General features: G+C 35.4%; 1 protein-coding gene across 3 annotated transcripts in view; it reads left to right on the forward strand.

Moving 5' to 3' along the window:
- Nucleotides 1–24,201, forward strand: part of LOC142348847 (intraflagellar transport protein 140 homolog) — a 175,142-nt gene that overhangs the window by 133,345 nt on the left and 17,596 nt on the right. For all 3 annotated transcript variants that reach the window (XM_075400388.1, XM_075400389.1, XM_075400390.1), the window contains 3 exons: nucleotides 15,720–15,887; nucleotides 16,236–16,502; nucleotides 16,670–16,846. In XM_075400388.1, the coding sequence (XP_075256503.1) occupies nucleotides 15,720–15,887; nucleotides 16,236–16,502; nucleotides 16,670–16,846 (612 nt within the window). The remainder of the gene's footprint in view (nucleotides 1–15,719; nucleotides 15,888–16,235; nucleotides 16,503–16,669; nucleotides 16,847–24,201) is intronic.

The following is a 24,201-nucleotide window of genomic DNA, read 5'->3' on the forward strand; positions in this document are numbered from 1 at the left end:
AAATTGGTCAATGACGAAAAACCTAATAGAAAAGGCCGCAACGTTTGTTACACAAAAATAGTCCTTGAATGACATGTACTTAGTCATCACAGATATTGACAGAATTAAGAATACCTAAGTAACGCTCAATTGCCGAAATGAAATTGAAGATGCATAATTTTCCACTATTTATTCAGTGTCGACTTAAACGGCAGCTTGTTTAAGCGCCTATCTCCACATGAAGATCCAAAATTGTCCATGTAAATAGATTTAATTTAGCTCGGTAAAGTGTTGGGTTTGAACCTGGGTCTAAGGGCTGCGGAGCGGAAACCCGATTAGTTAATCCAAGGAGCAGTGGAGGCGCGTAAGTAATCTGGATTTTGTCATTAACGTCGCACCCATTTCTCTATCCAATTCTCTCCTTCTTTCACACTTTCTTGATCCGTGTCCTTCTTCCTTTCTATCTATATCTATATCTTTTTTATATTAAGCGTAACTCGATTACCTTAAGCACCATGTTTGAGCTCCTAATTTTCACATCTTTTAAGGCCTCTTAGCGCTTTGCGTGCATTTTGAAAAAGGTCAATGACCAAAAACTTGCCATTGTCTTGGAGTCAATTACCGAAAAGCTACCTATACCATATCTTTCAATGACTGAAAAGCCCAGGATACAACAATAGGTCCTTGACCGAAAGCTGACTATGACCGAAAAGCTACCTATATCATATCCTTCAATGACTGAAAAGCCGAGGATACAATAATAGGTCATTGAACGAGAAGCTGCCAATGACCGAAAAGCTGTCGGTGTCGAAATGTCAAAGGTTTGTTTCTCTTTAATTTCTCGTTCTTTTCTTTTCTTCTGTTTCTTGTGTCTCCGTTTCTTTCTTTTCCGCTTTTTTTTCTATCTTGCTTTCTTCCTTTTTTCTCGTTTTCTTTTCTGTCTCTCGTTTCTGTCTACATTTAAATTTTTTCTGCACTTTTCTGCTTTTCTTATCTTTTGTTTGTTTTCTTTTCCTTCTCATTTTTCTTTTTCACCTTTTTCTCTCTTGCTTTCTTCCTTTCTTTTCTTTCTGTTTCTTTGCTCTCTTTCCTTTCTGTCTCTCGTTTTTGTCTATCCTCTTAATTTGTTCTGCACTTTTCTGCCTTTCTTTTCTTTTGTTTCTTTTTTTGTCATTTCTTTCATTTCTCACTTTGTTTTTTCTTCTGCTTTTCTTTTCTCTTTATTGTCTCATTCAATTCCTTCTCCGTTGTGTCCCATCTCTTTTGCCTTATGTTTCTTTTTTTTCTGTTTCGTTTCTTGTTTTTTGTCTTTTTTTTACTCCTTTCTTGATTTCCACTTTCGGCTTTCTTTTCTTTTTTTTTGGCTGTTCCCTTTTTTCTCTTTATTCGTTTCTCGATTTCTTTTCTATCTTTCATTGGTCTTTTTTTGTCTTTTCTCTCTGCCGTTTCTGTTGCTTTTCTCTCCCTCCTTTCGGTCTTTCTTTTCTCGGCGCCATTTTTAAGTGCCTATCTCTGCATGTTTTAACAGCCCCTAAAACTGCTCCTCGGCAAAAGCGACTGAAAAGTCGGATTCCACCTGGCGTCTAAGAGTTAAGAGGCAGAAGCGCAATGAGATAAGCCAAGGAGCAGAGAAGCCGCGTATTTAACGGAATTTTTGTCCATTAACGTTGCATTCGTTTCTACTTTCTTCAAGTTCCTCATTTTTTCTCTTTTTCGTGCTCCATGCTTTTCCTCCTGTCACAATCTATCTTCTATCGATCTCTATATTGAACGTAATTAGGATACCTATACCACCATGTTCATCTCCTTATCTCCACATGTTTTAAGGCATCTTAAATCTGCAGAGCGTTTTGCATATTTTGTGAAAAAGGTGTTTGACCGAAAAACTGCCATTGCCAAAAAGTCAATGATCGAAAAATTATCTCTGCCGTAAAGGTAAATGACTCAATAGCCGCGGATGTAAAAATGGATCATTGACCGAAAAGCTGGCATTGTCAAAAAGTCAATGACCGAAAAGTTACCTATGCAATAAAGGTCAATGACTGAATAGCCGTGGATGTAAAAATGAGTCATTGACCGAAAAGCTGCCGATGTCCGAAAAGTTGTCTGTGGTAAAAGGTTGAACGACTGAAAAACTGTGGTTTCAAAAATTGGTCAATGAAGAAAAACCTAATAAAAAAGGCCGAAATGTTTGTTACACAAAAATAGTCCTTGAATGACATGTACTCATTCATCACAGATATTGACAGAGTAAGGAATACCTAAATAAAGCTCAATTGCCGAAATGAACTTGAAGATGCAAAATTGTCTACTATTTATTTATTGTCATTTTAAAGGGCAGCTTGTTTAAGCGCCTATCTCTTCATGAAGATGCAAAATTGTCTATAAAACTGGATTTAAATTAGCTACATAGTAAAAAGTTGGGTTTGAACCTGTGTCTAAGGGCTGACGAGCGAAAGCGCAATTGGTTGATCCAAGGAGCAGGTGAGGCGCATAAGTAAGCCTGATTATTTTTATTAACTTCGCACCCGTTTCTCTCTCCAATTCGGTCCTTCTTTCACACTTTCTTGCTCCGTGTCTTTCTTCCTTTCAATCTATATCTATATCCTTTTTTATATTAAGCCTAACTCGAATCCCTTAAGCACCATGTTTGAGCTCCTAATTTTAACATCCTTTAAGGTCTCTGAGGGCTTTGAATGCATTTTGAAAAAGGTCAATGACCGAAAATTTGCCATTGCCTTAGAGTCAATGACAGAAAAGCTACCTATGCCATAACCTCCAATCACGGAAAAGCCGAGGTAATAAAATGATTGAAAAGTCGACAATAATAGGTCATTGACCGAAAAGCTGCCAATGGCCGAAAAGCTGCGGGTGCCGAAAGTTCAAAGGTTCGTTTATCTTTAATTTCTCGTTCTTTTCTTTCCTTCTGTTTCTTTTCTCTGCTTTTCTTTGTTTTCAGCCTTGCTTTCCTCTCTTGTTTTCTCCCTTTCTTTTCTCTTTTTCTTTTCTCTCTTCCTTTTATTTCTCTCGTTTTTGTCTATCCTCTTTAAATGTTTTGCACTTTTCTGCCTTTCTTTTCTTTTGTTCCTTTTCTCTGTCATTTCTTTCTTTTCCCTCTGTTTTTTCTGCCTTTCCGTTCTCTTTCTATTTTTTCCATTCTCTCGCATCGCTTCGATTTAGTTCCTTTTTTCTGTTTTCTTTCGTTTTTTGTTTTCTCTCTTTTTTCACTCCTTTTCTTTCTGCTTTTCTCTCTCGGCTTTTTCTTTTTTTTTTTGGTTTTCTCTTTTCTTTATTCCTTTCTTGATTTCTTTTGTCTTTTTCATTGGTCTTTTTATTGTCTTTTCCCTCTGTTATTTGTCAGTCTTTTTTCTCTTTTCTGTCGTTTTTCTGTCTTCTTCTTTTCTCTAGCTGTTTTCTCTCCTTTCTGTCTTTCTTCTCTCTTTCTTTTCTGTTCTGTTTTCTGCTTTTCTGTCTTTTTTAATTTTTCACTTTAATTTTTTAACTTTCTTTTCTCTCTTTTGTTTCTTTCATCATTCTTTTATAACATTGTTTTATCTCTTTATTTTTGCTTTCCTTTATTTTCGTTTTGTTTTCCTTTCTGTCCTGTTTTCTGCGTTTGTTCTCTGTCTTTCTTTCTTCTTTTCTCTTTCTTTTCTACTTTTTTTCTGTAGTTTTTCTGCCGTTTTTTTCTTTTATTCTCCCTTTCTTTTTTCTCCTTCTTTTCTCTCTTTCAGCTCTTTCCTGTTGTTTGCCTTTGTATTCTCTTTCTTTGTTCTTTTCTTTTTTCATCTTTTTCGTTTCTTTCCTCGTACTTTTCTGTCTTTGTTTTATCTCCTGCTCTTTGGTTTCTGTCCCGTCTATCTTTACTTTCTTTTTCCCCGTTCTTTTGAGCCGTTGTGTTATCTCTTGATTTTCTGTTTTCTCTTTCTTTTCTCTCCTTTCTGTTCTGTTTTTCTGCCTTTCTTTTCTCTTTCTTTCTTTTCTTTATATTTTGTCTTTTTTTCGTTTCTTTCCTCGTTCTTTTCTGTCTTCATTTCATTTCTTGCTGTTCTTTTCCTTCTTTCGTTTCTGCTCTTTTTTCTTTTATTTTTTTTCTCTGTTTCTTTTCTCTCGATCTTTTTTGTTTTTTTCTCTCCTTTAATGAATTGTTTCTCTCTTCTACGTTTCTTTTTATGTCTTTTTCTGTTTTTTTTTCTTTTTAATAGCCGCTGTAAGCTTCTCAACGGCTATTATACAGGCTCTCTTTCTTCTTAACTCGCTTTTCTTTTCTATAACGTTTTTTCGTTTGACACAAGTCAAGATTTTGAAGCTTGACTTCTCATTTTCTTCGCTCAATGTTTCAACTGAAGGGTTTTCAAAATCTCCCGCCTATTGAATTTTGTAATGTATTGGATACGATCAAAGTCAAAAGATCAAAATCAAAAAGAAAGGGGACAACATTAAGTCATAGTTCCTAGGTTATCGTAAGTTATCATATTTAATCTTAGTTAACTTAAGTGATTGCTAGCTAGCATTAGTACTATGCTTTATAGTCTTCTGTTTAGAGGCTGAATTAAGCGTAATTTAAGAATCCAACAGAATATATATTATTTACAAACCAAATAAGACACTTTGACACTTTAATTTTTTGCTGCTTCAATGACAATGTGCGTCAAGTGGGTCAACGGCGGCTATTTGCGGGCTGTTTCTGCTTTTCGTTTTTCTGTCTGTTATTTTTGTTTCTTTCTTTTCTCTTATTTCTCGCATTTTCAAGTTGTTGCTCAACGCAAGTTCTAACACTCCTTAAAATTGCAGCTTAACGAAGCACATGCGTAACGCCATGCCACTAATGTAGAAGTTCGTTATCTGTACAAGAGTTAGCTTTCGTTGAATTTGCAAGATAGCAAAACCAAAAAAAGTTGTTGAACAAAAAATTGCTGCTACTTTGAATACTTTACTCAAGCTAAATAGATTGGTAACATAACGTAATACATATGGCTGTTGAACGAGGAGTTCCAGCACAAAAAAAATCTGAATTTTAAAAAATATTTGAAATGATTTCTTGTAATGCTTTTGCGGGCCTGTTAGTATTTTTTAAAAGAACCTCAAAATTAGTTACCCTAAACTGAGTAACTGCTCAATCAATGTAAGTTTGAGAAAACTATGCAGCTGCTAGCTAACATTGGACCCTGCTTTTAAAAAACGGAATTAAAAACTATATTTTTGACTAATTGGGGCCATCAAATTTTTAAGCTGTCTACTGCCATTTAATTCCAAAGAATTGTGTTCTTGGGTTTTATGTGAAGTTTTTTAGGCACATAGTAGTTCTTTTTCTCTGCTTTAAACTAAAAAATGTGTTTGTTTGTTTTCCTCACAAAGGCGCCTGAAAAAGATCCATAGGAGTCAATGGTGTCTTTTCGGAGCGCATGTGACATTTGAATTTAAATAAATTATGTAAATGGCCATTTGTGTTATGCATAATCCGTAAACAATTTATTATTATATAGTAGCCGCCTCATCTTCTCAGCCGGCTATTATTGCGCTCCTTTTTTAGTTCGTCGAATTTTTTTTCGCTCTACCCATTTTGCCGCTTTTTCGACATTTTGCGTGAAATCTTTTTGACTTCTCTAGGCTAGTTTCTCTCCTCTGTCATTCTGCTCAAAATCCTTTTAAACAGCAGCTGCTCTAGCAAAGCAATTCAAATTGAAGAGAGGCAGTATTAAAAAAAATCAAAATCAGAAATAGAAACGGGATAAACCCATAAAGCCCATACTTAGATGCCCGGTACTTAAACTTTGTTCTCATAAGTTTTAATTACTATCTATAATGCTTATTGGTTTTGATACTAGACCTTGTGGCCTCTCACTGAGAGACAGGAGTATGTTCAATTACGAAATAACATCAAAATAAATCGCACTTAAAAATGTTTTTATACAAAAATCGTTTTTTGTTAATATTTACTTTTCTTTCAATCCCAATAGTTATGGGAATCAACGGCGGCTATTTTCCGGCAATCTACCGGGAATGTTTTTTGTTTCACAGTATAAAAATTTTTGGCTTTACCTTAGTTCACACCTTTTTCATCTTTTTGCGTGAAATTTTTTCGAGTTCTCTGGGCTATTTTCACTCTTCTCTCATTCTGCTCAAAGTCCTTTTAAACAGCAGCTGCTCTGCAAAGCAGTTCAAAATGAAGAGAGTCGGTATTAAAAAATCAAAGTCAGAAATAGAAACGGGATAAAACCATACAGCCCATTTTTAGATGCCCGGTACTTGAACTTTGTTTTCATAAGTTTTAGTTACTATCTATAATGCGTATTGGTATTATTACTAGACCCTGTATCCTCTCACTGAGAGACAGGAATATATTCAATTACGAAATCACATCAAAATAAATCGCACTTAAAAATGTTTTTATACAAAAATTAATTATTGTTGGTATTTTCTTCAATCCCAATAGAGTTCTGGGAATCAACGGTGGCTATTTTCCGGCAATCTGCGGGGTTTGTTTTTTTTATTTCGCTGAATAAAATTTTTTGGCTTCATTTTAGTTCACAGCTCGAAATCAGTTCATCAGCTTGCTTTATAAACAATTTATTTTTATATAGTAGCCGCCTCAGACTCTCAGCGGGCTATTATAGCGCTCCTAATTTTTTTTTACTTCGCTGAATAAAAATTTTTTGCTTTACCTTAGTTCACAACTTGTTCAACATTTTGCTTGAAATCTTTTTGACTTCTCTTGGCTATTTTCACTCTTCTCTCATTCTGCTAAAAGTGTTTTTAGCCAGCTGTTGCTCAGCGAAGCAATTCAAAATGAACAGAGTCAGTATCAAAAAATGAAATCAGAGATAGAAACTTTGTTCTTAGTTACCATCTCTATTTCTTTTTGTATTGAATCTAGCCCATGTGTGGTCCCATTGTGACGCAGGAGCATGTTCAGCTCAAAATTGACATCAAAATAGTTCGCACTTTGAAGTTTTTTGTATAAAAATAATTTTTTATTAGGTTTTTCTCTTTCAGTCCCAATCTTGGTTATGGGAACCAACGGCGGCTACTTTTCGGCAATCTGCCGGGTATCTGTTTTATTTTTTGTTCCTTCGAGCGATTTGACTTTTCGAGTGATTTTAACGCTTGACTTAATTGTTGCTTAATTGTTGCGTGATCCTAATTGCGCTCAAGCCGCTAATTTTATTCGCGGCGGTGAAATTATAAAAAATTGATCAAAATGCCGAAACTAGTTTTCTTTTTTACTTCTATATCACAACTTTTTCTTGTTGACGCCCAGCTTAGTGTGTTTTTATTGGGCAGAATGTCTTGTTTTTACATAATGGCTAATTGCTCGTGAACGAATTTCATAGCAATTATTGTATACCTATCGGTCTTTTTATGCAAGTTTTTCGCTTGACCATTGTGCGCTTTTTTAGAACATTCTTCGACTTCTCAAGCGACTTTTCCACGCTATCGTTCTTCATTTTTGAGTGATCTCTATTACTCCTACTGCGGGCTGTGTTTCTGCCTTTCTTTTTTTTCTGTGTTTTCTTTCGTTTTTTCTTTCTTTTTATTTTTTTCTCGAATGTTCAAGTTCCTCATCTTTGCAAGTTTTAACACTCCTTGAACTTGCAACCTAACGAAGCGCATGCGTTACGCCATGCCACCATGCAGAAGTTTGTTATCTGTACAAGACTAAACGTTCTTTGAATATGCAAGATAGCAAAGCCAAAAAAGTTGAACTAAAAATTGCTGCTACTTTGAATATTTTACTGAAACTAATTACATCAGTAGCATAGCGTAATACCAATGGCTGTTGAGGGAGGCGCGTGGGTTCCAGTTGGGGTTCCAGCACAAAAATTTAAAATTTTGAAAAATTTAGTTGAATTGATTTCTCGTAATGCTTTTGCGCTCCTGCTAGTACTTTTTAAAAGAACCTCAAAGTTAGTTTACCTAAACTAAGTAACTGCTCAATCATTGTAAGGTTAAAAAAACTATGCAGTTGCTTGTTGACATTGGACCCTACTTTTTTCGAACTATGTTTTTGGTTCTTTAGACATAAAAAACAGTTTTTTACTCATTGGGGCCATCAAATTATTAAGCGGTGTACTGCCGTTTAATTCTAAAGAGTTGTGTTTTGGTTTTATTTGAAGTTTGTTAGACATAGTAAGTCCTTTTTTCTGCTTTAAACTAAAAAACTGTTTGTTTTTTTCCTCACAAAGGCGCCTGAAAAAAATCCATAGGAGTCAATGGTGTCTTTTCGGAGCGCATGTGACATTTGAAATTAATTAAATTATGTAAATGGCCATTTGTGTTATGCGTAATCCGTAAACAAATTGTTACATTGTAGCCGCCTCAGCTTTTCAGCGGGCTATAATAGCGCTCCTAATTTTTTATAGCCGCCCTCGTCTTCTCAGTTGGCTATTATTGCGCTCCTTTTTTTAGTTCGTCGAATTTTTTTTTTCGCTCTACTCATTTTGCCGCTTTTTCGACATTTTGCGTGAAATCTTTTTGACTTCTCAAGGCTAGTTTCTCTCCTCTGTCATTCTGCTCAAAGTCCTTTTAAACAGCAGCTGCTCAGCAAAGAAATTCAAATTGAAGAGTCAGTATTAAAAAAAATCAAAGTCTGAAATAGAAACGGGATAAACCCATAAAGCCCATTTTTAGATGCCCGGTACTTGAACTTTGTTCTCATAAGTTTTAATTACTATCTAAAATGCTTATTGGTTTTGATACTAGACCAAGTAGCCTCTCACTGAGAGACAGGAGTATGTTCAATTACGAAATGACATCAAAATAAATCGCACTTAAAAATGTTTTTATACAAAAATCATTTTTTGTTGATATTTACTTTTCTACCAATCCCAATAGTTATGGGAATCAACGGCGGCTATTTTCCGGCAATCTACCGGGAATGTTTTTTGTTTCACAGTACAAAAATTTTTGGCTTTACCTTAGTTCACAGCTTTTTCATCTTTTTGCGTGAAATCTTTCCGAGTTCTCTGGGCTATTTTCACTCTTCTCTCATTCTTCTCAAAGTCCTTGAAGGAGGCGCGTGGGTTCCAGTTGGGGTTCAGCACAAAAATTCAAAATTTTGAAGAATTTAGTTGAATTGTTTTCCTGTAATGCTTTTGCGCTCCTGCTACTACTTTTTAAAAGAACCTCAAAGTTAGTTACCCTAAACTAAGTAACTGCTCAATCAATGTAAGTTTGAGAAAACTATGCAGCTGCTTGTTAAAATTGGATTCTGTTTTTTTCAAAGATCTAAGAAAAGTGAAAGAAAAACACGGAAAATTTTTGCCAAATTTTTCCTTAAAAACTTTGTTATTGGTTCTTTAGACATAAAAAACGATATTTTTGACTAATTGGCGCCATCAAATTTTTAAGTTGTGTACTGCCGTTTAATTCCAAAGAATTGTGTTTTGGTTTTGAAGTTTTTTCAGACACACAGTAAGTCCTTTTCTCTCTGCATTAAACTAATATACTCTGTTTTTAATCTTCCTCGCAAAGCCGCCTGAAAAAGATCCATAGTTGTCAATGGTGTCCTTTTGGAGCGCGTGTGACATCTGAAAATGAATAAAATATGTAAATGCCAATTTTTATTATGCGTAATCCGTAAACATTTTATTAATATTATATTATTATTAGCCGCCTCAGCTTCTCAGAGGGCTATTATAGCGCTCCTATTTTTTCTACTTCGCCGAATGAGAATTTTTTACTTTACTCAAGTTCACAGCTTGTTCGGCATTTTGCGTGAAATCTTTTCGACTTCTCTAGGCTAGTTTAAATCTTCTCCCATTCGGCTAGAAGTGTTTTTAGAAAGCAGTTGCTCAGCGAAGCCAGTTACTCGAACTTTGGTCTTAGTTACCATCTCTATTATTTTATTTTACTGTATTGAGTCTAGCCCCTATGTGGTCTCAGTACGAAACAGGAGCTCAAAATTGACCTCAAAACAGTTTGCACTTTAATTTTTTTGTACATTTATTATTTTTCACTAAGTTTTTTTCAATCCCTATCTCGTTATGGGAATCAACTGCGGCTATTTTCCGGCAATCTACCGGATATTTATATATTTTGCTCACTCGAGCGATTTGACAATTCGAGTGATTTTAACGCTTCACTTCGTAATTGCTGAGTGATCCTAATTGCTCTTAAGCCGCTAATTTAATTCGCGGCGGTGTAATTATAAAAGTGTGGTCAAAATGCCGAAACTGGTTACCTTTTTTTACTTCTAAATCGGATCTTCTCCTTTTTGACCTCCAGCTTAGTGGGCGGCGCTTAATGGGAAGCACTTGTCATGTTTCTACATAATGGCTAATTGCTCGTGAACGAGGTTTTTAGCAATTACTGTATACGTGTCGCTCTTTTTATGCAAGTTTTTCGCTTGACCATTTTGCGCTTTTTTAGAATATTTTTTGACTTCTCAAGTGAATTTTTCATGCTTTAGTTCTTCATTTTTGAGTGATTTCTATTACTCTCACTGCGGGCTGTGTTTCTGCCTTTCTTTTTTCCCGACTTTTCTTTCGTTTTTTCTTTCTTTTTTCTCGGATGTTCAAGTTCCTCATCTTCGCAAATTATAACACTCATTGAACTTGCTACTTTGATCACTTTACTCATTGAGTAATTCATTGATCACTGCTACTTTCAATATTTTACTCAAACTAAATACATCGGTAACATAACGTAATACTTATGGCTGTTTAACGAAGGGCGAGGGTTCCAGTAAGGGTTTTAGCAAAAAAATTGAATATTTTAAAATTTTATTCTTTGAGATAATTTCTTGTAATGCTTTTGCGCGCCTGCTAACCTAAACTAAGTAACTATTCAATTATTGTAAGGTTGAAAAAACTATGCAGCTGCTTGTTAACATTGGACCCTACATTTTTCAAAAGTCTAAGAGAATTGAAAGAAAAACAGGGTAAAGTTTTCGCCAAAAATTTCCTTAAAATCTATGTTATTGGTTCTTTAGACATAAAAAACTATATTCTTGACTAATTGGGGCCATCAAATTTTTGAGCTGTGTAATGCCGTTTAATTCCAAAGAATTGTGTTTTGTTTTTGTTTGAAGTTTTTTAGAGATGGTAAGTCCTTTTCTCTGCATTGAACTAAGAAACTGTGTTCCTTTATCTTCCTCACAAAGGCGCCTGAAAAAGATCCATAGTTGTCAATGGTGTCCAAAGAAAAAGATCTATAGTTGTCAAATAAATTATGTAATTGCCCAATTTGTATTATGCGTAATCCGTGAACATTTTATTATTTTATTGTTAGCCACCCCAGCTTCTAAGCGGGCTATAATAGCGTTCCTATTTTTATTTCGTCGAATAAAATTTTTTGCGTTACCTTAGTTCACAGCTTGTTCAACCTTGTGCGTGAAATTTTGTCGATTTCTCTAGGCTTTTTCACTCTTCTCTCATTCTGCTGAAAGTTTATTTACACAGCATTTGCTCAGTGAAGCAATTCAAAATGAACAGAGTCAATATCAGAAAATGAAATCCAGAAATAAAATGGGATAAACCCATAAAGCCCGATTTTAGATGCCCGTTACTCGAACTTTGTTCTTAGTTACCTTCTCTATTGTTTATTGTTTTGAATCTAGCCCCTGTGTGGTCTCACTACGAAATAGAAGCATGTTCAGCTCAAAAATGACATCAAAATAGTTCGCACTTTGAAGTTTTTTTGTATAAAAATCCTTTTTTCATTAGGTTTTTCTCTTTCAATCCCAATCTTGGTTACGGGAATCAACGGCGGCTACTTTCCGGCAATCTGCCGCGTATTTTTTTTATTTTTTTGCTCGAGTGATTTTTTGAGTGATTTTATTTCTTGACTTTTTAATTGTTGCGTGATCTTAATTGCTCTCAAGCCGCTAATTTAGTTCGCGGCGCTGTAATTATAACTGTGAAATGCCGAAACTGGTTTCCTTTCCCACTTCTAAGTCGTATTTTGTCCATTTTGACCCTCAACTTTGTGCGCGCTTAATGGGAAGCACGTGTCATGTTTTTACATAATGGCTAACTGCTCTTGAACGAATTCATAGCAACTATTGTATACGTGTCGGACTTTTTGATGCAATTTTTCCCTCGACCATTTTGCGCTTTTCTAGAACATTCTTTGACTTCTCAGGTGACTTTTTCACGTTGTCTTTCTTCATTTTTGAGTAACCTCTATTACTCTCGGTGCGGGCTGTGTTTCTGTCTTTCCTTTTTTCTGTCTTTCGTTTCTTCTTTCTTTTCACTTCTCGCATGTTCAAGTTCCTCGTCTTCACAAGTTTTAAAACTCATTGAACTTGCAGCCAAACGGAGCACATGCGTTACGCCATGTCACTATGTAGACGTTCGTTGTCTGTACAAGACTTAGCTTTCTCTTAATATGCAAGATAGCAAAGCCGAAAAAGTTGAACATAAAATTGATGCTACTTAGAATATTTTCCCCACATTAAATAAACCGGTAACATAACTTAATACCTAAGGCCGTTGAACGAGGGGCTTGGGTGTCATTAAGGGTTCTAGCACAAAAAATCTGAATTTAAAAATCTTTAGTCTTTGGAATGATTTGTAATGCTTTTGCACCCCTGCTAGTATTTTTAAGAACCTCACCTAACCTAACCTAAGTAACTTCTCAATCATTTTAAGGTTGAAAAAACTATGCAGCTGCTTGTTAGCATTGGACCCTGCTGTTTTTCAAAGGTCTAATAAAAGTGAATGAAAAGCAAGATAAAATTTTTGCCAAAAATTTCCTTAAAAACTTTGTTATTGGTTCTTTAGACATAAAAAACCCTATTTTTGACTAATTGGGGCCATCAAATTTTTAAGTTGTGTACTGCCGTTTAATTCCAAAGAATTGTGTTTTGGTTTTTATGTTTTTTCAGACACACAGTAAGTCCTTTTCTCTGCTTTAAACTAATATACTGTGTTTTTTATCTTCCTCTCAAAGGGGTCTGAAAAAGATCCATAGTTGTCAATGGTGTCCAAAGAAAAAGATCCATAGTTGTCAAATAAATTATGTAATTGCCCAATTTGTATTTTGCGTAATCCGTAAACATTTTATTATTTTATTGTTAGCCACCCCAGCTTCTCAGCGGGCTCTAATAGCGTTCCTATTTTTTATTTCGTGGAATAAAGTTTTTTGCGTTACCTTAGTTCACAGCTTGTTCAACCTTGTGCGTGAAATTTTTTCGACTTCTCTAGGCTATTTTCACTCTTCTCTCATTCTGCTGAAATTTTATTTACATAGCATTTGCTCAGTGAAGCAATTCAAAATGAACAGAGTCAATATCAGAAAATGAAATCAGAAATAAAAATGGGATATCCCCATAAAGCCCAATTTTAGATGCCCGTTACTCGAACTTTGTTCTTAGTTACCATCTCTATTGTTTATTATTTTGAATCTAGCCCCTGTGTGGTCTCACTACGAAACTGGAGCATATTCAGCTCAAAAATGACCTCAAATAGTTTGCACTTTAAAATTTTTTGAACAAAAATCTTTTTTTCACTAGGTTTTTTTCTTTTAATCCCATTCCTGGTGATGGGATTCAACGGCGGCTATTTTCCGGCAATCTACCGGGTAGCTTTTTTTGTATTTTGCTCTATTCGAGCGATTTGGCATTTCAAGTGATTTTAACGCTTGACTTCTTAATTGTTGCGTGATCTTAATTGCTCTCAAGCCGCTAATTTAATTTGCGGCGGTGTAATTATAAAAGTCTGATCAAAATGCCGAAACTGGTTTCCTTTTTTTACTTCTAAATCGGATCTTTTCCTTTTTGTTCCCCAGCTTAGTGGTCGGCGCTTAATGGGAAGCACGTGTCATGTTTTTACATAATAGCTAATTGCTCTTGAACGAATTTCATAGCAATTATTTACACAGCATTTGCTCAGTGAAGCAATTCAAAATGAACAGAGTCAATATCAGAAAATGAAATCAGAAATAAAAATGGGATAAACCCATAAAGCCCGATTTTAGATGCCCGTTACTCGAACTTTGTTCTTAGTTACCATCTCTATTGTTTATTGTTTTGAATCTAGCCCATGTGTGGTCTCACTACGAAACTGGAGCATGTTCAGCTCAAAAATGACCACAAATAATTTGCACTTTAAAATTTTTTGAACAAAAATCTTTTTTTCACTATGTTTTTCTCTTTTAATCCCATTCTTGGTGATGGGAAACAACGGCGGCTATTTTCCGGCAATCTACCGGGTAGCTTCTTTTGTATTTTGCTCTATTCGAGCGATTTGGCATTTCGAGTGATTTTAACGCTTGACTTCTTAATTATTGCGTGATCTTAATTGCTCTCAAGCCGCTAATTTAATTCGCGGCGGTGTAATTATAAAAGTCTGATCAAAATGCCGAGACTGTTTTCCTTTTTTTTACTTCTAAATCGGATCTTTTCCTTTTTTTGACCAACTTAGTGGTCGGCGCTTAATGGGAAGCACGTGTCATGTTTTTATATAATGGCTAATTGCTCTTGAACGAATTTCATAGCAATTATTGTATACGTGTCGGTATTTTATGCAAATTTTGTGTGACAATTTTGCGTTTTTCTAGAACATATTTTTACCTCTCATTCTTTCGTTCTTCATTTTTTAGTGATCTCTATTACTCTCACTCCAACGGAAAGCTTGTTGCTAAAATAAAATTGATTAGCCTGATAGCCAAGTGGGCAGTGCTGCTGGTCAGGGAGCGGGAGGTCGAATTCTGGAGTTGTAATTTTTTTGAACCCTTAAAAAAATTGATCGAGGCTTCAGTCCCTGAATTAAATTGCCTCGCCTGTCGTTCGAGAGCAATTCCTCCGACGTTAGTCGGTTTGTTTTTTTGTTATGGTATGAAGTATATCTGTAACTTTTGCAATTATATTAGTTATGTGGTATTTTTAATGCGATTTTTTGCTTGATAAATTTTTCCTCTGATGCTTTTGACTTTGTCCTCAAAAACGGAATGAACAGGCAACTTCCGGGGGGGGGGGGGTATAGGTTGCTGAGCAGCTCTCTTAGAGCCTTACTAGTCTCTAAATATTTGATGTATGATTTTCACCGAAACTGTCGAGGAGACAAACTCCTTGTCCTCCACCTGGCGACTTTCCTGCGTCCACCATTCCCCACCCCGCCCCTTGCTGGCTTTTACCAAAGCATTTTGCCCAAATTTAGTCGGTTGCGTTTTTACTTTCTACCTGAATATCGCATCGCGATCTTTTTAATAGGAGCTTCGTGAGGCATTTTTTTCTGTTTCAATCCCGATGTGCGTCAACGGCGACTATTTTCAAGCAATCTGCCGGCCCTGTTTGTTATTTATACCTATTTTTATGCCAAAATCAAAGTTCTGTGCTAATTTTTCAATTTAAAAAGAGCAAAATCAAAAGAAATGGAATAAAGCCCGGTCATTAAGTCATAGTGCATTAGGTTATCAAAGTTCATTAGAGTGATTGCTAGCTGACATTAATATTAAGGTTATTAACTTTCAGTTTAGAAGCTCTTTTTTCTTCGGTTTCAATCCCGATGTGCATCAAGCACATCGGCGGCTATTTTCCGCGCAGTTTGCCAGCTATGTTTCACTTCAAATTCTGTTAGTGGTGATAGTGTTATATAATAACATGTATTGACATTATTGGAAGCCTCCCTTGGTGAAGTCCCCCCCCCCCCCCCGGACTGAAGCAGGCTGCAATAAATTTCAGAGCAATTCTTCCGACGTCAGTCGGTTATGTTTGGAACTGTAGATCTACGCGGCTTTTTTCTGGCAATCTAACAGCTATGTTTTTCATTAAGCGACAGATCAAAGTGTCTTTCCAGGTTGCGGAATTGACACGTGGGGAGCAGAAGGCGGCTGTTATGGACAGTATAGTGGCCCACCTGGACGAAAGCTCCAGTAGTCCAGAACAGCTGAGAGAATTTGCAAAATTCTTCAGAGACACTGGTCTCTACGAGAAGGCGATCAATCTATACATACAAGCCAAAGACGTAAGATAATGTGCATGCCATGTAAACTATTGGAACTTAGTGGCACAGAAAATTCAGGCTCAATATAATGAGAAACGTCCATGATCAGAACCAAAGATGTTCCTAGATATGGTTGTCAATACAGATCAAACTAGTCATTACTATCTCTCACTAACTAATTTTTGAGTGTTTTCAAAATTTCATTTCAACATGCGACAGCGGAGCATTTCTTATGATCGAGATAGCGAGATTGAATATTCTTTTTTTCTTATTGCTTAAGTGTTCTGGGAATTATCTCAGACTTGTTTTAGACAGTTGAATTTTCAAATTTTGATCAAATGAGTTATTAAAGAAACGAGATTATTTCAGTACGACGCAGCGTTGACGCTTCTTGAAGAGGCAGCAGCAGTTGACATAACAGACGAAATGGCTGAAAAGCTGTGTCCAGACAAAAGTGACAAATCTATAGATACACGCCAGAGAAATCAACTCCTTACCCGGTTGGCATATATATGCCAGTCTCAACAAAAGTACACTCTGGCTTACAAGAAGTTTCAACAAGCTGGCGACATCAATCAAGGATTCAAAGCACTGTTGAAATCAGGAGACGTGGAGTTGATTTTCAAAACGGCAAAAGTAAGTTCTACGTACCATGTCACATAGAACACTTGAGAACCACAAATTCGATGATTTCTCAGTTTGTCTTTTAGTTGTAGTCTTGAGAAGATTCAGCAGAGTGCTTTGATCATCCAGGCTGAACAGATTCATCAAAATTTGGGTAATACGATTATTCGACATTTCAGGTATCGAGGAAGCCAGATCTGATGATAGATGCAGCCAACTACTTCAAGACACTGCAGTGGGTACAAGCAGAAGATGTAGTTATGAAGATCATTGAGCTCTATCAGAAGGCGAAGGCATACGAACTGTTGGCTCTCTTCTACATATCATGTGCAGAGTTGGAAATGGACCAGTACCAGGTGCAACAAATTTTATCGAGCCTTTTGTATCCACAAGACCTATCGTATCTTCGCCTGGTATTGTAGTATTGTTAAAAGCCGCCATCATTGTCTCAGTCAGCTATTGTAGCGGCCCTATTTTTTATAGCTGCGAAGCTGTAAACTGAGCATAGCTATATTGCGGTGCTCTTGGTTTTTTTACAATCCAAGAATTGGATTGTATTGGTGCTCTGTCATTTTTTTATTTTTGTAAGATGTTTTCACACCTGTTTTCATGACTTTGAGCTTTCAAAACGGGATAAACTGGTTAAGCTCAGCGTTCATCAATTTTCATCAGAGGCCCGCGTTTAGTAGTCCCTCAAGCACTCAGAGTGGTGAAGCTACTGGGAAGGCCGTAATTCAAGGTTAAAAGGTCATTTTTGGGAGTTTTTGAGCCTAAAATAACGAATTTTTTAGCACTTTTTCGTCATTTTTTTAGATTTTTTGTTAGACCAGTCTGAAATTGAGGTTTATTAAAGTTGATAAAGGTCCTTTGCAAGACGTAATTGCTTTTTACGGCCACTTTAAGCGCTATATCTATTGCTACTCCAAACATAAACACGGTAATTTATACTGATTTTTTCAAATTGTTTGAAAAGTGTTGTCATTTTTTGAGTTGTCTGAGACTTTGATGTCAAAAAAGCTCCTCTGGGGTTTATTAATAGGTTATTGCATATTTTCTAGTGGTAATGAAGTGGTTTTAAACATTTTAACTTCATGAATTTTACCAATTTTTTAATCAAACTTGGTTTTTTTCAAATTTTCTGACATTTATTGTCATTATTGAAGTTTTCCAGCCCCAGGGGGCAAGAAGCCTCATCTAGGGTTTGCTAACAGTTTACTGAAAACTTTTTTTGGCCATGGAATGGTATTCAACATTTTAATATCTTTTACCAATTTTTTGATAAGGTTGCAATTTTTTAAATTTTTGAAATTTTTATTCAGTGGCCAGGGAACCTCCTATAGGCTTTGCTAGTATGTTACTACATAGTTTCTAGGGGCAATTAAAATAGCTTCCAATTTTTTAATTTTGCAATTGTAGGGAATTTTTTAAATAAAGCTTGCAATTTAAAAATTTCGATTGTTTTCAAATTTTTCGATTTTTTTGTCATTCTCTGAGTTTAACTATCTTTACTGGCCAACGAAACTTTTGAAATGTTGTAGGCGGTTCACAAAACAGAACTCCAGAAACAAAAAAATGTCTTGATCTTTTTATAACCCTATTTTTGGAAACTTTCTTTAAATTTTCTCTTCTCAGTTTCTTGATGCATTTGTCATATTTGTCCAGTTTATCTACTTTTAGTGGCAGATTCATCTCTTTCAAGGTTTCTGCGTGAATTAATGAGTATTTTGAAATGAGTTATATATGGCCTTCAAGTTAAAAGCTTCAAGGGTTTTAGCAATGATAGTTTTTTTTTGGTTAGTTTGTTTGATTCTTTTAGTTTCTCAACTTTTGAGATTTTGTCTTGTTGGCTGGGATTGTTCAATTGATATGCTGGTTGGGTTCATTGAGTCTGTCTCATTCAATTACTTGGATTGTATTTCAGGACTTGTCCTGCTATGTTTTTTTGTTTCGTCGTCTGACGCTCTTTTTTCGTTTTACATTTGTTCTCACAGCAAAGCTGAAAAAATCAAATTTTCTGATTGACTTCTTCCTCTCACTAACGGAATTTGCGCGCGTGACGTCATTTCTCACTCGCTTTACCAAAAGTTTTTGGGTTATTTGCGTGATTAGATTTTGATCATACTTGACTTACCTCACTCAATAAAATGACTTTTGCACTTTAAAACTTAAGTTTAATTTGAATTTGTTTAAGGTCAAAGGAACTCATATGTGCAGTGAAGGTCCCTAATGAGAGGCTTCTGTGGAATCAATTTTAACAAGCTTTATTAATTTATCGCTGAATGTTTTGTAGCCTAGTTTTTTGAGCGGCGTCGAATATTTTTTCAATTTAGATCTGTATCAGTTTCTATCTCTATATATGGCACGCAGGTCTATCCTTTCGCAGCTATTCCGGCAATCTGCCGGCTATGTTTATTACGACTCGAAGAGGAGTATTGGAGAAGTCCTTTTTTAATCACTTTTATTACGACTCGAAGAGGAGTATTGGAGAAGTCCTTTTTTAATCACTTTTATTGGAGTGATTTTTGAAGTGGGAAATGAAACTCGTGAAAAAATTTGGAGTGATTTTGTTGCTGAATAAAATGAAGATTGGAGCAAAAGAGTGGTTTTTTGTTCACTCCGCTGTTTTCGAGAGAGCGAGAAATTGAGGTGTGAAAAAAATTCTGTAAGCGAGCAAAATTTTTTGTTCACATGCGGCCTTTTAAAGCATTTTTTTTTCATTTTTTGGTTAAGAGGATTGGTTATGATTTTGTTTTAATTTTAGGCTGGTTTTGATAGTGGTTTGAAGGTTTTACGGAAATTCATATGAATTTTATGCTATTTCGGAGGTTTTTCTTGTATTTTGCTGATTTTCGGGCTAATTTTTGTGTTTTTTGACGATTGTTTTGGTTTATTGGCTCAAGTGGGCATTGAAAAGACTCGTTCTACTTGAGCAAATTTTAGATAACAATTGGTTACTGTTTTGTGGATATGGATCATTTTTTTGTTGAAAGATATGACAAAAAATGGTGAAAATTGGAACTATTTTTCTTAAATTTTTTGTTTTCGTTTTTTTTTGGTTTTTTGACAAGTTTTTTAGCCTATTGTGACTTGCTCATTGTTTTGCGAACATCTGGTACCCTATTAGATAAAAAGATTTTTTCTTTGGATTTATATGCTTTTGTAATATTAAAAAAATAACTTTTTCCAGTTTTTTGGTGCACGTTGTTTTTAGAGCTTTTTTTATAATTTTCCCTTTCATAGTCCAATATAGGTGTAGATTTCTTTTAGTTAACAAAAATTCGTTTGACTGTATGACTTCTCCCCATATGCTGTTTTCCTCGTGTAACAAAAATTGCTTTCGCTTAACAGCTTACTCATAGTTTCGCGTGAACCTTTTTTTACTTCTCTCTTCTCTCTCTATTTACTCTTCTCTCTTTTCTTGGAATACTTTTAAGCAACAGCTGCTATGCAGAATAATATAGAATAGACAGAGTCAGTATTGAAAAACGAACGCGAAAAGAAACGGGATAATCCCATATTGGTATTGAAGCACGAAAATTTTTAAGAAGCTGGAATATGTTCAAATACGAAATGAGATCAAAAGTGTTTTTGTTCAAAGTTGGCACTTTCTGTTTTTTGCTAATTCAATCACAATCGGTGTTATGGGAATCAATGGAGTCTTTTTTTCGGGCAATGCCGGTTATGTATTCAATTTTTCTCGATGTTTCTTTTCTAAATGGTTTTCCCAATCCTTTCATAGTCCAATATAGGTGTAGAATTCTTTTAGTTAACAAAAATTTGTTTGACTGTGCGACTTGTCCTCATATGTTTTTCCTCGTGTAACAAAAATTGCTGTCGCTTAACTGCTTCCTCGTAATTTTGCGTGAACCTTTTTTTACTTCTCTAGGCTAGTTTTACTCTTCTCTCAATTTTCTTGGAGTACATTTAAGCAGCAGCTGCTATGCAGAATAATACAGAAGACAGAGTCAGTATTGAAAGACGAAAACGAAAATAGAATTAGAATTTGGATAATCCCATAAAGCCCAGTTTTCGATGTTCATTACCTGAACTTACAATTCTCAGCTATCATCTATAATGATTTTTGGTATTGAAGCAGAAAAAATTTTAAGAAGCTGGAATATGTTAAATACGAAATGACATCAAAATAGTTTGCTTCAGAATTGTTTATGTTCAAAGTTGGTACTTTCTGTTTTTTGCTAATTCACTCCCAATCGGGGTTATGACAATCAATGGTTGTCTTTTTTCGGGCAATGCCTGTTACGTTTTCAGTTTTTTTCGATGTTTCTTTTTTAAATGGTTTTCTCAATCTTTTCACAGTCCAATATAGGTGTAGAATTCTTTTTGTCACTAAAATTTCTTTTAGCTGTAGGACTTGTCCTTATATGTTCTTTTCTCGTGTAACAAAAATTGCTTTCGCTTAACAGCTCGTTCATAATTTTGCGTGAACCATTTTTACTTCTCTAGGCTAGTTATACTCTTCTCTCTATTTTTTGGAATAGTTTTAGGCAGCAACTGCTATGCAGAATAATATAGAATAGTCAGATTCAGTATTTGCAAACGAAAGCGAAAATAGAATTGTGATATTCCCGTAAAGCCCAGTTTTCGATGTTCGTTACCTGAACTCACAATTCTCAGCTTCAGCTGTCATCTATAATGATTTTTGGTATTGAACCAGAAAAATCTTTAAGAAGCTGGAATATGTTTAAATACGAAATGACATAAAAATAGTTTGCTTCAGAATTGTTTTTGTTCAAAGTTGGTACTTTCTGTTTTTTGCTAATTCAATCCCAATCGGGGTTATGAGAATCAATAGTTGTCTTTTTTCGGGCAATGCCTGTTACGTTTTCAGTTTTTTTTTTCGATGTTTCTTTTCTAAATGGTTTTCTCAATCTTTTCACAGTCCAATATAGGTGTAGAATTTTTTTTGTCAATAAAATTTCTTTTAGTTCTAGGACTTGTCCTCATATGATTTTTTCCTCGTGTAACGAAAATTTTTTTTGCTTAGTTCACAGCTTGTTAGTAATTTTTTTAATAGCCACCCTCATCTTCTCAGCCGGCTATTATAGCGCTCCTATTTTTTTTACTTCTTCGAATAAAAAAATGTTTCGCTTTACCTCATTTTGCCGCCTTTTCAACATTTTGCGTGAAATCTTTTTGACTTCTCTAGGCTAGTTTCTCTCTTCTCTCATTCTGCTGAAAGTGATTTTGAACATCAGTTGCTCAGCAAAGCAATTCAAAATAAACAGTCAGTATAAAAAATTGAAGTCAGAAATAGAAACGGGATAAACTCATAAAGCCCAATTTTAGATGCCCGCTATTTGAACGTCGGTCCTATAAGTATTAGTTACCTCTCTCTAATGCTGATTGTTATTGATAGTAGCCCCTGTAGCCTCTCTCTAAGAAACAGAAGTATGTTCAACTACGAAATGCCATCAAAATAAATCGGACTTAAAAAAATGTTTTTGTACGAAAATCTTTTTTTTTTCAATATCTTATGTTATTTCAATCCCAGTCATGCTTATTGGAATCAACGGCGGCTATTTTCCGGCAATCTGCCGGGTATGTTTGACTTTTCTAGGCTATTTTTACTCTTAATTCATTTTGCTTGGAGCGCTTTTTAACAGCAGCTGTTCAGCAGAATAATCTAGTATCGGCAGGGTCAGTATTGAAAATCAAAAGCAAAAATAGAAATGGGATAATCCATTAATGCCCAGTTTTCGATGTTCGTTGCTTGAGCTTACAATTCTCAGCTATCATCTATAGTGATTCTTGGTATTGAAGCCGGAAAATCTTTAAGAAGCTGGAATAGTTTCAACTAAGAAATGTCATCAAAATAGTGTGCTTCAGAAATGTTTTTATTCAAAGTTGCTTTTTTCCGTATTTGCTGTTTCAATCCCAATCGGGGTTATGGGAATCAGTGGCGTCTGTTTTTGGGCAATGCCGGTTATGTTTTTATTTTTTCTATGTTTGTTTTCTAATTGGTTTTCCCTTTCATAGTCCAATATAGGTGTAGATTTCTTTTAGTCTATAAAATTTCTTTTAGTTGTTGCACTTATCTCCTCATATGTTTTTTTCCTCGTGAAACAAATTGCTTTCGCTTAGTTCACAGCTTGTTCATAATTTTGCGTTATTTTTAGTGGCTTTCGGCTTTTCTAGGCCGGTTTTACTCTTCGCTCAACGGAGTTGGTATCGAAAAAGAACTCAATATTAAAATAGGAGTAAACCCATAGATAGCGCTTTTTGAGGCCCGCAATTTGGATTTTGTTTTTATTAGTCTCAGGTAACAACTGCGATGCTTAATGGGGTTGATACTAGCCATTGTATCCTCACATTAAGAAACAGTAATGTATCAGATAACGTAATAAATTGATTTTTAAAACAGCCGTCAGCCTCTCCACGGCTATTGTTTAGGCGCTCTCTTTTAATTCGCTTTACCTTTTGGTCACGTTTTTAGTTTTACATGAGTCATGATTTTCACGTTTGACTTCTGACTTACTTCACTCACTGTTTCAACTGAATGGATCTTCAGTTCTTTCGCTCATTGATTTACGCTTTTTGGTGAATACTGTCAATGGTAAAAAATTAAAATCAAAAGAGACGAGATAAACCGATAAAGCCCGGTCATTAAGTCATTGAGAATTAGGTTATCAAAGTTCATTAGTGTTTGCTAGCATACATTGATATAAAGCTTAGTAGCTTTCAGTTTAGAAGCTGAATTTAGTATAGTTTTGGAGTACAACTGAAACTGCACGCAAATTAGAACACTTTTGACACTGAAAAAAAAACAAACAATTCGGTCGCTTTATCTCTTCATTTCTTTTTTTGTATCATTCACGATGTGCATGAAGCGCGTCAACGGCGGATGTTTTCTGGCAGCCTGCCGGCTATGTTTCTACAAATCGCTTTTTGTTTCCCTTATTGGGCTAATAGGAATCAATGGCGGTTATTTTCCGGCAGTCTGCGTGGTCTGTTTAATAGTTCTCAAATAAGGTTTTTAACATTTATTTTTATTCATGTTGGTGTTTTTTGGGCATTTTTCTCCCTATCGTTGTTTTTTTCTTGTTAACGCTTTTGTGATCCTCGAGTAGAGCGAGGATGAATTGGTAAAGCCTGATGGCTTCAAGTCGCAAAGTAGCACCGTTAGAGCTTTACTAGTCTCTTTAGCGGCTCGGCCAAACTGCCAAAGAGGCGTATGTTTGCGGTGCATCTTACTAGCCGCCTTCAGCCTCTCAAAGGCTCTCTTTGAGGCGCTTTTCTTTTTGCGTTGCAAAAGATTTGGTTTGTATTGGTGCGCTGTCTCTTTAAGATCTGATTACCTTTTTGCGGTTTTTTTTATGGCAATGAGAAGTCAATTTAATGATTTTAATCACGCTGGAGTAGTAAAAGGAGCCAAATGTGAGCTGTTTTCAAGCGTACTTTTGTTTTAAATTACCTTTAAAAAGAATGAGAAATATGTGCGTACTTATTTAATGTTTTTCAAAGCGTTTTTATCACCTCTATTTTTGTTGTTTTTCTCCTGATTTTTTAAACTCAAGGTTGGAAAAGGTTATACACGTGTTCCAATAAAGCATTGTTGTAGCGTACTCGAAACCCAGCGCTCGACTCCTCCCCCGCCACCCCTCCCCGCCACCGTTTTCTTTGAAATGACTCAATTTTCTCTGCGTCTGAACAAGAACAGTATCGAAATCCCCTTTGATAGTAGTTCTCTGGA

Source organism: Convolutriloba macropyga, chromosome 10 (assembly GCF_964194025.1).
Source record: "Convolutriloba macropyga chromosome 10, txConMacr16.3, whole genome shotgun sequence".
Taxonomy (NCBI): Eukaryota; Metazoa; Xenacoelomorpha; order Acoela; family Convolutidae; genus Convolutriloba; species Convolutriloba macropyga.